Source organism: Myiozetetes cayanensis, unplaced genomic scaffold, assembly GCF_022539395.1.
Source record: "Myiozetetes cayanensis isolate MyiCay16 unplaced genomic scaffold, myiCay2020 scf1, whole genome shotgun sequence".
Taxonomy (NCBI): Eukaryota; Metazoa; Chordata; class Aves; order Passeriformes; family Tyrannidae; genus Myiozetetes; species Myiozetetes cayanensis.
Window position 1 is genome coordinate 131,732,191 of NW_026086604.1, and position 16,725 is coordinate 131,748,915.

Here is a 16,725-nt window from a genome sequence, read left to right on the forward strand (position 1 = left end):
TAGAGCTGGTCTCATTAAGTTAATGGCTCCCATATCTTGATGTTGGAGTTGAATTCTTATCATCCAACAATACATTTGTATTTAAAAAGATAGATCTACTTCATTCACAAAGATAAGGTGCTAAAAACCCCAAAGGGTAACATTACTAAGAGGTCTAAATATAGCAACAGGTAATGGAAATAATTTCTTTCTTTCTGACTTTGTCTTTGAGTATTCATGAAAACAACTCCAGGCTTTTGCTCATATTTCATTTATAAAAGGGAATAGTTGTATTTTTCTATGACCCATTACTGTATCAGGGAATTGTAACATAATCAGTGTTCTGGTCAGAATGCATGGAGATCTGTGCCATAGTACTTGCCAATAAATTCCCAGGTATGACACTCATGGCAACCTTGAGACAGAATCTGAATACTGATTTCAGTAGTTCACCTAAAGTAGGATCAGTGGACCCAATTTAAGAGTTTTCTTTTCCTGAAAATAGAGCAAATTATGTGAGCCAAAACCATGAGGAAACTGACATTTGAGTTCCCATAGAAATGGGAGCCTAGATTGAACCAACTCATTTATAAACAGGTCCTTACATATGCATTAGAAGAATATTTTTGGTGGTTATTATATCGAGTCAGTCCATTCTGTTTCCACAGATGCTCTTAGCCCTTTTATGTTTTAGTTATTTTATTTCACCTTCAGTCAGAAGTGTATTTATTGCACATAAAGTTATTTGAAGCTGAGGTAAAATTTGCCAGAACAACATTAAGAAACTTCTGTCAGCAGTTTCAGAAACAAAACACCACAGACTCATATTTGAGATTTCTTAAACAGAAAAGAAGGGAGAATTGGGATTTACACATTTTGCTACTAGATCATTAGGTTGTTTATGAAAACCAAATGAACCTCAAAGCTAGCCAATACTGAGAAACAGAAGTGAAAGACAAGGCTAGTTCTGACCCTGGAAGACAACAGAGCTGCTATCTTGCAGGCTGTCACTCGAGATAACCTCTCAGCTGCATGTTTCACACAGTTTCTCTGCACATCCTGTTGTATTTATTGATCAGAACAGCTTGTCTTTGAATAACTTTCGTTAAGTCCCAGCACCGACAGGCCTGACACAAATGGAGACTGGATTACACTTAATGTACAGTTTTACTACTGTTCTTAGAGAACAAACACCACAGATGCTGCAAATGTACCCTTGGCCTTCCTCACCCTTTCAACTGAGAGAGCAAAGAAGAGTGAACATATTTTCTAATATAGATATTATAGCATCAACTGGGAGAAAGGGAATCTAAATTGCTCTTGGGTTTAAGAAGGACAGGGAAAATGGACTTCTTTTGTCAATAGAAACCTATTGTTTACTTACATTTAACTTGCAGTCCATTATAACCTGCAGCTTTTCCTCTTTTATTACTGGCTTGGCAAAGTTGCTCTTCATTAAACACGACTGCATTTGACCATTTGATTTTTCTTTCTTAACTGTGATTCATATGTCTTTGAACTTTGTCTTATTGGTTTGAACCTGGGTTCTGCATACTGAGATGATTTTAAATTCTAATGACGTCGTTCAGAGTGCTTGTAACTCCTCCCAATTTAGTGTTATCCACATTGTTTTAAAATTTATTTGTCATTCCACTCTCCACACTCTTCCAGTGAGTTCATCAATACTATAATTATATCAGGACCTGGAGCAGACCTATGCAGAGCTCTATTATAATTTTCTTTTAATTTGTAGAAAACTATTGACATCTCCTCTTTAAAATAATCTCACATTTCTATTTGTACACCCCTGTAATTTCATCAACACCAAATCTTCACTTTTTTTTTAAAGAATGTCTTATGAGATTATGCTAAAGGCCTTTATAAAATGAAGTAACCCCTACTTTTTCAAGCCTATTTATGATGAAAAAATCCACAAACATGACACTTATGGAATGCAACTCGATTCTCATTAGAAGCAGCTAATGTAGGTTTCTCACTTTCTAAATCTCTAGCAGTTTAAAAGGTTGCCATTAGTAAATTTTTCCTTTGTCTTAAGAGTTGTTCAGCAGCTTGGCTTTAATTGCATAATTTATTTTTCCCTCAACTGTAATATATGTCCTTTGTTGTCCCGGTTCTCTAGCTGTCCACACATTCTCCTCAGGTTCTCAGAGCTGGCTGTTAATAGTGAGATATTCCCTTCATTATGTAACCTTTACTTAAAGCTTTCTGATTCCATTCCATTTTCAGTACTTATGGTTTATAGATATTTGTAGCATTATTCTTGTATTCCAGCCTCGTTTGGATTCCTTTTTGGCAATATTAACTGTTCAACTAACATAAAATATTCATAGAATCATAGAATAAGCTGAATTGGAAGGTACACATAAGAATCATCGAAGTCTAAGTCCTGGTCCTGCATAGGACAGCCCCAAGAATCACACCATGAGCCTGAGAGCATTGCCAAAATGCTTCTTGAGCACTGTCAGGTTTGGTGCTGTGACCACGTCCCTGGGGAGCCTGTTCCAGTGACCAACCACGCTCTGGGGGAAGAACCTTTTCCTAATATTCAAACTAAACCTCCCCCAAAGCAACTTCAGGCCATTTCCTCAGGTCCTGTCACTGGTCACCACAGAGAAGAAATCAGTGCCTGCCTCTCCTCTTCCCCTCACAAGGAAGTTGTAACTGCAGTGAGGTCTCCCCTCAGTCTCCTTTTCTCCAGGCTTGAATAGACCAAGTGACCTCAGCCACTCCTCATACGGCTTCCCCTCAACGTCCTTTACCATCTTCATTGCCCTCCTTTGAACACTCTGTAACAGCTTGATATCTTTCTTATATTGCAGTGACCAAAACTGCCACAATATTCAAGGTGAGGCCGCCCCAGTGCAGAGCAAAGCAGGACAATTCCCTCCCTTGACCAGCTGGTGATGCTTTGCCTGATGCCCCCCAGGACACAGTTGGCTCTCTGGCTGCCAAGGCATTGCTGACTCTTATTCAGGGACCCTGAAATCCCTTTCTGTGGTGCTACTCCCCAGTGTCTTGTTCCCCAGTCTGTACATACAATCAACAATATTACCTGTCAGATAAATTTTAAAATTTTCTGTGAAAACTGAAACCAAATAAGATAATGTTAACTTCAGTCTATCATTTGCCATTCATTGCTTGCCTATTTATCCATTAACTAGTGGGCTTATACTTCTTCCTTTTATCTTTACATTTTGTACAGCTTAAAAAACAGATGGAAATTAGACAATAAAAGATAATTTCAACTAACGTTTATATGCGCGATCATATTTGTACCCTAATGAGCTAAAATTTCTCTGGGTGTTCAGCAACACTTGCAAAAATGGCATAAGTACACTCCTCTGCAGAAGTCAAAGTTGATCCATTAAGCATTGTGAGGGAACAAATAAATCTTTGTTCCAAATTACTTTCTGAAATGAGAGAAACAGGGACAAAATAATGGGTGCAGTTGCATAGCAGGGCATGTATCTGTAAAGAAATGTCAGAAAAAAAAAGAAGAAAAAGGTCTATTTCAGAAATGGATTATTTTAGAAAAAGTCATGATTGTCTCTTCCATCCTTCAAATCTAAGCAGTGTTATCTCAGAAAAAAAAACATTGCTGAGAAAGGGAACAATTCTTGCCCATTTTAGTTTTACAAAAAATCGTTTATCGATAGTAATATATCACAATAAGGGGAATAGAGTGAAAGTATCTTGAGCAACTGCTCACCAACATAACTGAAATAAATCTTGAAGGAAAGTACTGGAAAAGCAATACCTTCCACATTTTAAAAGAAGGCTAGTGATGCAAGGAATGTGCTAGAGAGGTTAACCTATTTGTACCAAAGAGGTGGAAGAATCTGATGAACAGGATGAATAACACAGAGAAATATTGTAAGGTAGGGAAATAATAATATTGGTTTATTAGGGTTGTATAAAATCAGAAGGAAAAGTCTGCTGCATGGAACAATAACCAGTTTAAAATTTTGGTGCATCTGAGGTGACTTACAGTTTTCAGTGTCTAGAAGGTCTGGATACTAACATGTGCACAGAAAACTCAAGTTTACTGTTACAAGTTGTTCATATTAAAATGAATTTGGGAGAAAGATGGTCATGGGGCTTGGTATCTCAGCTGTTATTTGAGTGTTAAGAAAAATTGTAGTATCCAGGTGCATCCAGTGAAATACACAGCAAATGTAGCGTATTCCCAAAAGGTATACAAATGTGTTTGGAGGGTTCATACATGTAGGTGTGGGGGAATACAGTAACTAAAACAGTCACTTAACCACAGGCTATGGCTTTTACCTACCATGCAGTATGGCTCCTAGTACATCATCACTTTCTGTGTCTTATATGTGCCTACTGTAGGCTAATAGATTTCCTTTGGAAGCTGAATTATTTAGGAAAATGAAGCAAGTTTTACACAGAATGAGGTGTCTTCAACATTGAAAGACTTTTGCTGAATATCTGTTACATGAAAAGGTGAACAAATACATCCCCTACTGATATGGAAACTCACAGCTGACTTTTAGTTCTGAAATCAAATATGTCGTGTGGTTTATCCAAATCTGATCTCTCCTGTAATTCAGTGTTTGGAATAAGAGTATTGCCTTGGCCCTGTCTTGCAGTTTTCTTGCGGTCTTCTGATCTTTGAATGTATGCTCAATAGAGATTTAATCTTCCAACTTTGTTAGTATGTCAGAACAGGATGGGTAAGGAAAGAACATTAATTGACTACACACCACAAATCATATCAGTGTAATTGTGCTGGCACAGACCTTGCAGCCTATCGAGCTGTAGACAGCATCTTTCTCCTCTTTTTTATATTGCAAGGCAAGAAAGAAGATAACTGTCCTTGTCTATAGTATTGATAACATTTCACATTCCTATCATAACCCCATTTATTAGTCTCCTGTAAGATAAATTGGTTTTATACTTTTAATTTCTCTTCACACAAGGGACTTTCCCTTTCTCTTACGCTGTTTTGAATATTTTTATGAACTGCCACTAATTCTACAATAACTTTTATGGAAAAGTTATGACCAGTATTTTGCAAAGGAGTCTCAATTTTGATGTCTGTAATGGTAAGTCTGTTTGTATGTATAGCCTACATTAAATTTTCCAGAAGTTTTTTCTGTCTTTCTGGTTTTGCTCTGTCTTGATACTGTTCTTGAAAAGATTTTGTGTAGGTATATGAAGTTCAAACTACTACCTTCTTTTCTTTATTCTGGCCTCAGTATTTTCCAGACGGGATCATGACCAGAAGCAGGATAAACACAAGCTGCTTTTGCCAGACTATTGAATCAAAAGGGCTTTGAGTGCTTGCATAGAGGCAGCCTTACCAAATTTAGCAGTCTTGCTTTTATCCTTAGGCGGTGGAGTGAAAATGGGGATTAAGGTAACTGAGAACATGACTAGAAGTTGTTAGGTTGTACTCTGCGTGCTTGCTTCACAGATTTAAAAACAAAAAGTTTTAGCACAACTCGTAGACCCCAAATTCAGTTCTAAGAAAACTAAATCTAAGTATAACACAACATAATATAAGCAGCTATTTATTAATAGAAAACTTATGTAGAGAGCACCTTGGAAACATATTGTTAAATTCAGCAATAATATGGCTTAATTTACATATTAATTAACTTTAATTCTACCAAGTCAACTCCTGATAACTGTATTAGTCTGTTTAATCACAGTAAACATGCCTTGTTTCCCATAGACCTCTCTCCCATAGACCTCAGTGCAAAAATTGTAAACAAATATATGAAGCTTTATTTTCTCACATAGAACAACTTTGAATATATTGGTCGTTTGGTTGGGATATGAAAAGATCAAGAACAAAAACAGCCTTGATAATTTCCAGAGAAACAAAAAATATCTTTCTAATATTATTTTGTACATTTTACAGGAGGAGTATGTCTTGTGGGAAACCAACATCATGACTGAGAAGGAATGGGTCAAAGTGAATATACAGCTACCAACAGGACCAGAAAAATTAAAGGTATGAATGAAAAAAAGTGTGTGCTCAATTTTTGAAGATGCTTTACTTTATTATTTATAGAGCTTTTAGGAAAATGAAAAAAAAGTTAAAATTATATATATCCTGAGCGTCTTGCTGATTCTTCAGTATGGGTAAATATCTGGTTGTAGCTCAACAAAACATCTACACAAACATCACATGCAGAAGCTGCTGGTTTTCAATAACATGAGAGAAAATGAATACAAATCTCACCTGATTTGGTTAGTCATCTGAGTCCATCTCAGCTGTTACCAACTCATTTAAATGTATATACTATTGTGTGAGATGATGCATATGATCTTTGTGAGATTTCAGTGAAATTATGTATGCTACTAATTGAGAGGATACCTCCTCCTTGTGTTTACAGGCATAGAGAGGAATGCTAATTTGCAACTACTTAATTCTTATATTAATTTACAAGTTTTTATTTTAAGTAATTTTTAATTTATATTTATTTTTGTTGTTCTGTAAATAACCATCATATTTTACTGTTTCAACAATCAGTTGAAAACATAATCTCTATAAAAGGACAAAGACTAAGCCTACTGCAGGAATTAATGTTTCAACAGATGTTAGAATGAATGCATTTCAAGAAGCTAGTAAATTCTCAGTGCATGTTGTTCCCTGTCTCTCCTTTTCACACAAGAACAAGTGTGAATAAACAAGTAGATGTGTAATTAGACTCTCCACAGTATCTAAAATAAATAAAGAAATAAACAAAACCAAAACAAATAAATAAAAAGCCTGCTGAAGTTGTATGTATATAAGTAAAGAGCTAAAACTATGTTTTCTTTCCCAAAGACTGCAAGGATTACTTGTACTTCAGAAAGAAAAGATATTATCTTTAATTATGAGGCTATGTCATGTTTCCTGCACAGTATTGTGCTGTTTGAATCAGTAGAGAATGGAGAGTGTTAGAAGGATTTGCTTTTATCTTTGTGAAGAAATTGTCTCTAGTGGAAGATGGTGACATATAACATTGTCATTGTTTACAAAGAAAAATGCCTCTTGAGATTTCACTCCAACCTAATTCCCAGGCTTTGGGGAGTATGCTAGACCCTGCTGCTTATGTCCCAGAACACAACTGCTCTATTTCCTTCTGTTTTGCCAGGTGCTCTTACACTGTACTTTCTGACTCTTGCACGTAACTACTTTTGGAGACACACTATGGTCATGTCCCAGCTGGTCGAAACCCACAACTCCATTTTTATTTATTCCTCCAGCTCTTGTTTTTTCAGTGCTTTCTTTCGTTGTAGTCTTCATCTTTTTGATATCCTGCTTGCTGCTCTAACTCAGGTAACAGAAACCTGGAGAGCACACGTGGGGTAATGGCACTGTTTTGAGGTCCAGCGGAGGTGGGCTCCACCATGGCCAGGAGCAAGAAGTGTTCATCTGAAATTGCATTGCCATAAATCAGCTTGTGCTAAATCTGCTCAGAGCAAGGGAACTCTGTCAGAGAGAAAAATACTCCTTGAAACTCTCTATGTCAATAGCAGTAATAGAAGCCAGGTGAGGGCACAGGCCCAACATTAGTGAGTAACAATCCATACAATTAAAACATTAGCATGGACTCTAGCAAGCTCTGGACCGAAGCAAATCAGCCAACTCCCAAAGAGTGCCCAGAACAGCTCCAGGATTACAAACACGTAAAGACCAATCCCACTGCAGAGACTGGGTGTATCCATTTTAATCTTAAGTGATGGAACAGCTGTGAGTTGTTAGGCTCTGCTATGCTAGTTGGTGTCTGAGGACAGTCCCCAGCCCATTTTATGCACCTGTGAGAGTAACTGAAAATTTTTCTCTTGGGTATCTGCAAAATGAGGTTATGAAGAGACTTCAGAAAGGAATATGGAGTCTTTAGGATATTACACTTTAGGATACCTTTCTAAAGCACACAACTTTTTAGCTAAATGCTAATGAGATTATGAGGGTTTTTTTAAAATAGGCTTTTTTTTTTAACTTCATTCTTGGAGTTCATCAAACCATTTTAGCTGAAAATTTTCAGGCATTTCATCTGAGATAGTCATACAAAATTTCAGATTCTGATTTGAAATTTATTATGGTTTTGTAGTAGAAAGTATGCAGTGCTTTTTACACTTAAAATTGTTTTATATAAATAAAAATCAGTTTATTTCTGTTGTCTGTTAACACAAATATTTTAACTGTAACAATCCACAGCTTATGTTTAAAGGAACACTCCAGAGCAGGGAAGGTTACATTTGTCTGAATAGCATCCAGCTCTTGGACATCACAGCATCAGAGCCACCAGGTTTCTGCTCCCTAGAAGAATTCACCTGCAGGAATGGGCAGTCCATAGCACCTGGATCAGCCTGTGATTCCCACACAGATTGTTCTGATGGCAGTGATGAAGGCCCAGCAGCTTGCTGTAAGTGAATCTCACTGTTTTAGAAGAACACTGTGCTGAAAAATATTTTGAACCTCTGAGAGTTCTATACAACAAATCCTAGAAAAAATATTGTTAATTTCTATGGCTTCTTTTCTCCAGAATACTTAATGACTTTTAGGTTAGTGAAAATGTTCATAGCATTTTCTGTTACTCATTTTTCTTCTTCCCATTGCTTTCTGTTTCTCTGTCAGGTCTCAGCATTATCTTTTAGATCCAAATACTACTTTTTTAAAGTATTTGCTAAAATGCAGTATTTAGCATATTTTTACTTATATGCATTCCTTACATACCACTTTTATAGCCTCTGTTTCCCTAATTTGCTAGGGAATAAAATCTGCCTTGGGATTTGTTGTTTGAACAGTTTCCTAATTTAGACTGTCCGTGAGTTACTGTCAGAAAATGCATTAAGTGACATGATATTTGCATAGTGATAAAAATCACCATACAAATGGGCCACAGTTCAGAACCTACGTCTTCTTCATTATATTTGAAGTTGAAGGTAACTTTGCTTAGAAGCCACAATTTCTACTGTACGAACAAGAGTAAAAGAAATTAATTAAAATTACTGGGAAATGTCTGTAATAATTCTGAATAATTTTAGATCTCCTTGTGAAAATAACTTTAGAGACCCTATCACTTCTAAAATTAATATTATAGGGTTTACATCTGTATGTATATTTACCTGTGGTAGTAACAAATGTATATTGCAGATAAAAGTTGTGCACATATTTAAGATATTGGTGATGATATATAGTGATGTTGGGAGGTATCAATTAAAATTTTGTGTATTGCTTAAGATAGCTGGATGAAAAACACTGATAATGTTTTGTTTTCTAATTGCTTGATGAGACTTTAGGAACTATTTGTGACTACGAGCTTTTTTTTTAACTCACAGTCTGAATCTTCAATTTGTTTCCAATTACTTAAATAACCCTGAGGGAACCATCTCTGAAACAAATAATATGTGCAAGTGCTGAAACAACATTTTAATTAGGAAGGTATACACTGTTTTATCTCTGATTGAATCTAAGGAAACATTAAACTCTACAGGGGCTCCCTCAGATCTCTTTTCCTTTTTTCACAAGACTTGACCCTATGCTGCTAGCTCTGTGTGTTTGCTGGTAGGAGTGTGAAGAGTCCTCTTAAGTTCCTTATGAGCAATGGAATGAAACTGAATTGTACTTTTGAAATTGGACTGTATTTTTCAGCAATTTAGCCATCTCACTTCATAACAATGGGAGAGAATTGCTGTGAATAGTGACTAGGAATACAAAAGAATAATTTCAATGTTTAAAAAGAGGATGAAAAATAATTGTCACAGTTGAAGAGTAGCTGTTAACCATACTGCACAAAGTGAAAATAAAGATAACTTTAAACACTTACAGGTACACTCCTGTGCCTCAGACACTGGAAACTGGCACTGGGTGACCAAAAGACTTAACAAATTACCTAGATATAGTCAGTATTTTAAAGAAAGATCACAGTGGGACTCTTGGGAATAGTTCTTCCATCATGCTGATGTGAATGGGTCAGAAAAACTGGAGAGTGGGCAGAAGAAGGAAAAATTAAAATGGCCTGGGAGTCTCAACACTGTTCTTTGTGGAGTCTCCAGAGTTCAGGTGCTGGGGTAAGGACTGATGGGAGGCAGTCAGTGCAAAACCCTCTTCAATTGCTCTGCATAGTGCTCTGCTCATTGCTGCTGCCTCTACACTTAACTTCAGTTTACCTATTGGACTGATTCTCCACTAACTCCCTTCAGTTTAAAGAAAACAGTAGTTGGACCTGAGGTATAGGGGTTGTTTTCTTCACTGTGTTGGAGTAGTCAGAGGTTAAAGAGGTATCATTTTGTTGGAGCAGTGCACAGAAGTATACACATCCTCTCAAAAAAGTGTGAAGAGATGTTCTTCTCTAAAGTGTAAGTTTCCATAGTAGTTATTAATTCTTCTGACTACTGGCTGAAAAGAAAGAAAAGTAAAAAAAAATAGCTGTCTTTAAAATAACAATAACTATTGTTAAAGTTGGCCTATTTTAATGGATAGTATTGTCTTGGATACTTCACACACTCCTTTTCAGGAAAGAGGACCCTAACGGTGGAATTTAGCTATTCAATGGTTTAGTCAGCTTAGAAGATTCACCTTTCTAACACTTTCCATGGTTTTGAACAAAAGAGATGTAAAGAAAAAAATCCTCCTTTATTTTTGTTCTTTGTTCTTTTATTCCCATTACATCTATTTTACACAAGATCTTGAAATTGTCCTCCGTGATGTTTAGAGTGCACTATATTCAGTCACATTAATTTTCAGTAAAAATTTCTGTCTGGTACAATAATGTACATTTTAGCCTTTATTTGGTGTTTTAGCATCTCTCCTTGAACACATCCTCAGTAGCTTCCTTTGATGAAGTACTCTCAGGTACTGGAAGAGCTGAGAGATCTCATCCTGAATGAAAACAAAGGCAGATAGCTGCTACTTAACAATGTGAAGTATGTCCCTGTTCTCTTAAGAATTTCTTTTTTTCATTATAATAAGAAATTTAGAAATAATGTCTCTCTTTGGTCATGTTTACTTGGCATATTAAAATACATGCCATTTTAATAACATAGTTTATTACAAGAACAAGTACCTATATGTTTTGTAGTGCTTCTTAATCTTTCTGTTTAATCTCTGCTCATTTATGTAAATATATATTTAAGTACATGAGACTTAAAAGACTCAAAAAGTAGGAACTTGTCTAGGAAACACTTATATACATGAGTAAACACCTTTATTGGAGTAGCTTTGTTGAAATCAATGAATCTAATGAAGTGACAAATTATGAAATTAATGTTTTTACTAGTAAATTCTCAATTTTCATTATGTCTTTTTGACTATCACTTATTTGTGATCACATCTGAATTTTATTTCTCAGTGACTGATAAAAAATAATCCAAACCTAGTTACTATGTTCAGAACAGAAACTGAGATGCAGAACCTACATCATTTAAAGCACTATAAAAATCCTTTTCACACTGATGTCTTTACTTCCTACTAAAGATAAAGGAAACTTTGCACTAAATAGTATGAAAAATAACTTATTTTTCAAACGCTATACCTACTGTTATTTTCCATTACTTATACACAGCATTCACAATACTCATAAAAATATCACAAATTAATCAGCAGCTGCCAACCCTAGCAACTTAGAAAGAAGTCTAACCTTAAAAAAAGTTAATTATTTTCAACTAATATCACACTTTGATACAGCAGTGTTTCTAGAAGTTGCCTCGTCATCAACATTCATATAAATTCAAAATTATTGTAGGGTGGGGACATCCTACAGCTGTTTCTTAAAAAACATCACCTTCCATTTAGCCCAGTTAGAAGCTTTTCTAAAACACCTGTCTTTTCCTCTTCTGCTTTTAATTTAACCTCTCTAGTATTAGCTTAAATATTCTCAACTTTTCATAGGATTTGTATAATATATGAATATAAAATATGTAGAATGAAGGAACTTGTATAATTTTAAAGCCATGTACCTTTTACTGCATTTCATTTACAGTATAGCAAATTACAATTGCAAATCCTTGAAACTTTCCACAGCAGACGAGCACAGATGCAAATCCTTTTACTACCATTCAACTTTAAAGTAGAAAGAGCGTTTTTTAGTATGAAGCATTTGTTTTACTAACCATTTATGTGTTTTCTGTGACACATTATTGTTCTGAAATTGTCAATATCTGTTCATCGATCTCGTATGTGCACGTGGAGAACAAGAAGGCACATCCGTATTATTTTCACAGACTTTATTGCTGACAAGCCCTGTGTGCCATTGCCTTTGGGTTTCACTAGAACTGTCAGCTCAAAGTCAGCAGAACCTCTGCAGACCAAGGGTTGACATGAGAGTCTCTGAACACCATATGTCTCTTAACCCTAATCAAGGTAGCTGAGTAGTTTCAGGAGATGAGGCCATCTCACCTCAGGGTGTTGTGAGTTATCTGTCTAACGATTTATGACATACGGAAGTTCAGGCTAGATGACCTGTGGTCGTCTGTGGTGTTTCTCTATGCATCATTTAACAAATTCTAGATAAATAAAACTAATCACAAACTGATAGGGAAAGTGCACAGAGAGTCAGAAAGGAGGTATATGTGTAACCCTTCCTTTTCCAAAACTGCATTCCATACTCTTAGTCAGGTAAACACCAACCTGATGGAGAGACCGAGTGTCCCCAGTTGTGTTAATTTGATTGAACTGCCAGAGTAGGATTGAAAACTTTCAAGTAGTTTCAGGCTAGCAAAGCTGAAAGAATATTAATTTGCTGGTAACCCAGCCTAGTTAAACAGAACTACTTTGTTTTTCCCCCAGGGAGGATCATGAGAAGCTGGGACAGATTAAGCTAGTCAAAGAAAAAAAATATTCCCATTTTACCTCCCAGTGCTCTTGGAATATGTGCTTTGCTTCCTGTTTATTTATTTATTTATATATTTATAAATATGTCAAAAAATGGTTTGTATTAATTGAAAAATCTTTCCAGTGTATTTTATGGCTTTAGTAAGCTGCACTTTTTTCTTGAAATTAAACTGCTTGGGGAACATTTTTTTTTTTCCTGGTTGCATCACTGATATTTGTAGAACTGGTGTAATAATTTGCTCCTCGATTAATTGAGACATGCTGATATATCCACATGGAAAAAAAAATTTGGTTTGTTATTAAAATGAAAGCAGGTTGTTGTTTCCTTTCTATTGTCCTTTCTGTTGTGCTAAATTATAAATAGACGAATGTATAAACAAGAGAATTGAGTTGTTTTCCATTCAAAATGCTGAAAATCTTTCTGCAGTTCGAATCCAGTGAAATCTTCCCAGTGAAATAAAAGGCATAAGCTCTGGTGATGAGAGTTGCATTAGGAAGAGACATAATATGTCAGAAAAGAGCCTTATGTCAAGCTTACTTAACTAGTATGACTGCTCAAAAACTACAGGTTATGCAATCATATTTTCCAACTATGTAAAGTGAAACATTATCTATAATCACTTGAAGTTTCAGATAAAAATGTAGAAAACAGGCTGTGAATAATAAATATTATGCATTGATTTGATAGGAAAGGCACATTTCTTAAGGTTTATTAATATCTGAGCAATGAAAAAACACACTGAGAAACTGTCTCACTTGGATTTGTGTTTTAGCCAAAGCACAGAACTTTTCTTTCAAGTTTGTTTAAACATTTACAAGCACCTCTTAAGTTTTTAGAATTCAGTAGGGATAAAGTTTAAGTCAAACTGTTAACTTGGACAACTGGGTTTCACTCACATTTGGTGTCTAGCTGTTCTCCAACATATTTATACTTTTAAAAATGAAACATCACTTCCAGAAACTACATAGGCTGGAACACTTGAGTTTGGTGAGTGGCTCTGGCCCAGTGTTTCTGCAGGACTGGATGCTTGTATAGAGTTTACTTCCCCAGTGCTCCCCCCTGCAAACAACCATCAACAACTTAAAAACCTAGAAAAATCCCAAAACAACTATCAACAACCACAGCAACAAAAAACCCCGAATGTGCACCACCATGAATGTTCTTTCTACCTTTATAATTGTGTTCATACTTGAACAAAGTTTGAAAATTCACTGAACAATTTGGGATTGTGTTTTCCTCTGTGTGCATGTCTTTTTTTTTTGTCTTTTTTTTTTTCTTTTGTCTTTTTTTTGTCTTTTTTTTTTCCCACTGCTTATATATTCAACCCAAAATTTGATGTTTGGACACTTCTTTCTACATCTGTAGTGTTAGAAGAAATTGTGCTAGTGACTATCAATGTAAGAAATCATTATTTCACACCTTTCTTCCTGTTGAACACCAAGGGCAGTGATGGGCTTCGTCTGATCACATGAAAGATGTTGGTTTTATTGTGATCAGTTAAAAGCAAATAATAATTAAATGATTAGCTAAAAGCAAATCATAATTAAAAAAAAATACTTCCATGCTAAATACCTTATTGAGCTTATCATTAGTACCATCTTGATTTAGGCTTCACATTTAAACCATTATTTTAACTTTTTTGTTGTTGTTCCTACACAGTCATTTATTTATGTCTTTTTGGATACTACTATGCAGACATTGCAGCCAGCTGCTTATGCAGTTCTTTCACAGGGTTTAGGGAGGCCAGAAGAAAGAGATGTTTAAGCAAAGAATGTTTACATTTTTGTGTCACATTGGTTCTCTCAAGACTGCTTAGCTAAGGAAAGCACAATGCCTAGACATAGTATTAATTACTGAACAGCAAAACAGCTTAGTTTTGGATATCAATTTGCATATTCGACCTTAATGTACTAGCAACTGAAGTCTAATTTAAAAGATACTTTGTCAAAAGCACAAGAATTTTGTAATCAAGTAAGTTAATCAAGTTTCTTGTTTAACTAAATATACTACACTGCACAGAAAAGCATATACCATTAGATTTTACTGTATATAGTGAAACCAGATAAGAGATGCTGATATTTCTGATTTATTTTGTACCTTAAGATTTAACTGCTCTAATAACCTCTTTATTCTGGGGAGACTTTTACCACAGAGCTTTGCTGTCACAGGGCTCAAAGAAAGATGCATTTCGTTTTGATTTAGTACAATGTGAAAATTGGAGTAGTATATATGATGGTGTCTGAGGCTGATATGATCTGTTGAATGTGCCATGAAAGTGGAAAGTGAAAAATACAGTTCTAAACTAATGTTTACAGTTGCAATAAGTGACCCAAAGAGTTAGGGGTATTGCTTTGGGAAGCTGTTCTGGACCAGGAAAAAAACATTCTCAGAGTATACAATTTTCTTATCAAAGTATTTATTTGTACTCAATAAATGAAATAGTCTGTGAAACTGTTATACAATTTAAGTTTGTCTAATCCATACCAACTGAGAAAATGGTCTTTTACTTTGCAATAAAAATTTCCAGGAGATCTAAATAATTCATAAATTTAAATCTCATTTTCAAAAATAAATTAGGTGAAAGTTTAATTCATCTTCACTTTCCATGTATTTTAAACTCTAAATACATTTGATTTTCCCCACACATTCATAATTAATTTTCTAGTACAATTCATCTTTAAAACTTAAATGATATTACTTTCATAATCCACTAGCCTATGTACAGGTCTCACCTTTACTATGATACAGTTTGTTCTCTTAGTACATCTAAATAAAAATAGTCATTGTGGTATTAAACTGCTGCCTCAGATTCAACTTATTGATCTCTTGTTGTTATTGTTCTTACAACAGCTAATTACACGTTATGTGATTTTGAGACTGACCTTTGTGGATGGAGGCCACTGAGCAGAGGTGATGCTGACTGGAACATAATGGAAGAACAGGCTCCCCTTGATGGGAAACTCCCTGGCAGAGGTAATACAACTAATATAGGGCTTGGTGAGGTTTCTTTCCTTATTATTTCTTTGTCTGTTTCCTCCTTCTACCATAAAAATTCCTGCTTGTGAATGGTCACAGACTTGACAGTAAAAACTGATTTGAAATAGATGCTACATAATATGTATATAACATAGCTAGTGTGTTACAGACAGCTAATCTGTTGGGGATGCTCTGAGTTGGGAGGTGGTTACTCTGCCTTTGTAACCCTCATTGTTTGGCTGGCATAATCAATGACGTAAAGACTTGATGCAGTTTTTTGAGATACTGACCTTTGAACTGACAGCTGACTCTTTTCGTGCTTATCATAAGTGTTGTTTATCCTATGCTCACAGGGGAGCCATTCCTGGAAGTATTAGTTGGGCAAACTATGACTGTAGCTTTTTGTAGAGTGAAGGTAAAATAAATCCACATTTTATGGAAAAAATAGAGTGACTATAATATCCTTTAAAGAGTTGTTCTTCCTTCAGCCCATATTTGCCATGCAATGCATTCTGTTGGAAAACCAATTTATTCCAGTAGAGAGCTGTTTTAAAGTATTTTTTTTTTAATTAAAGTGTTATTATGGCACACTGCATAAAATAAAATCGCTGAGCATGTTCGTCATTGTCAAATAATACTGGCAAATATTCTGTGACTTTAATTTTATTAAAATGTAACTAATGCACTGCTTACAGTGGAGATCAGATTACTTTAAAATCTGGGTTACAGTCAAATGGACCTCTAAGTTAAATTTATTTAATGATGTATATTATCTAAAATCAGACCTCCACGCATATTTCACATGTTAAAGTAATGTGAAGTATTAAGTATTCCACCTCAAGCATTCAAAGATAGAGCAACTCCAGAGTTAAAATTCACCTGAGCAAACATAAGGATGTGTATACATGCTATAGAATTGTTCTGACTGCAGTCATGTACCTGTTTTTCCATTAGTCCT

The 16,725-nt window shown here is 35.3% G+C and overlaps 1 protein-coding gene across 1 annotated transcript in view; it reads left to right on the plus strand.

Moving 5' to 3' along the window:
• The window catches only part of MALRD1 (MAM and LDL receptor class A domain containing 1), a 236,467-nt gene that overhangs the window by 22,206 nt on the left and 197,536 nt on the right, over positions 1-16,725 (plus strand). Inside the window, 3 exon segments of the mRNA XM_050325308.1 lie at positions 5,885-5,977; positions 8,174-8,381; positions 15,642-15,764. Of these exon segments, the coding sequence (XP_050181265.1) occupies positions 5,885-5,977; positions 8,174-8,381; positions 15,642-15,764 (424 nt within the window).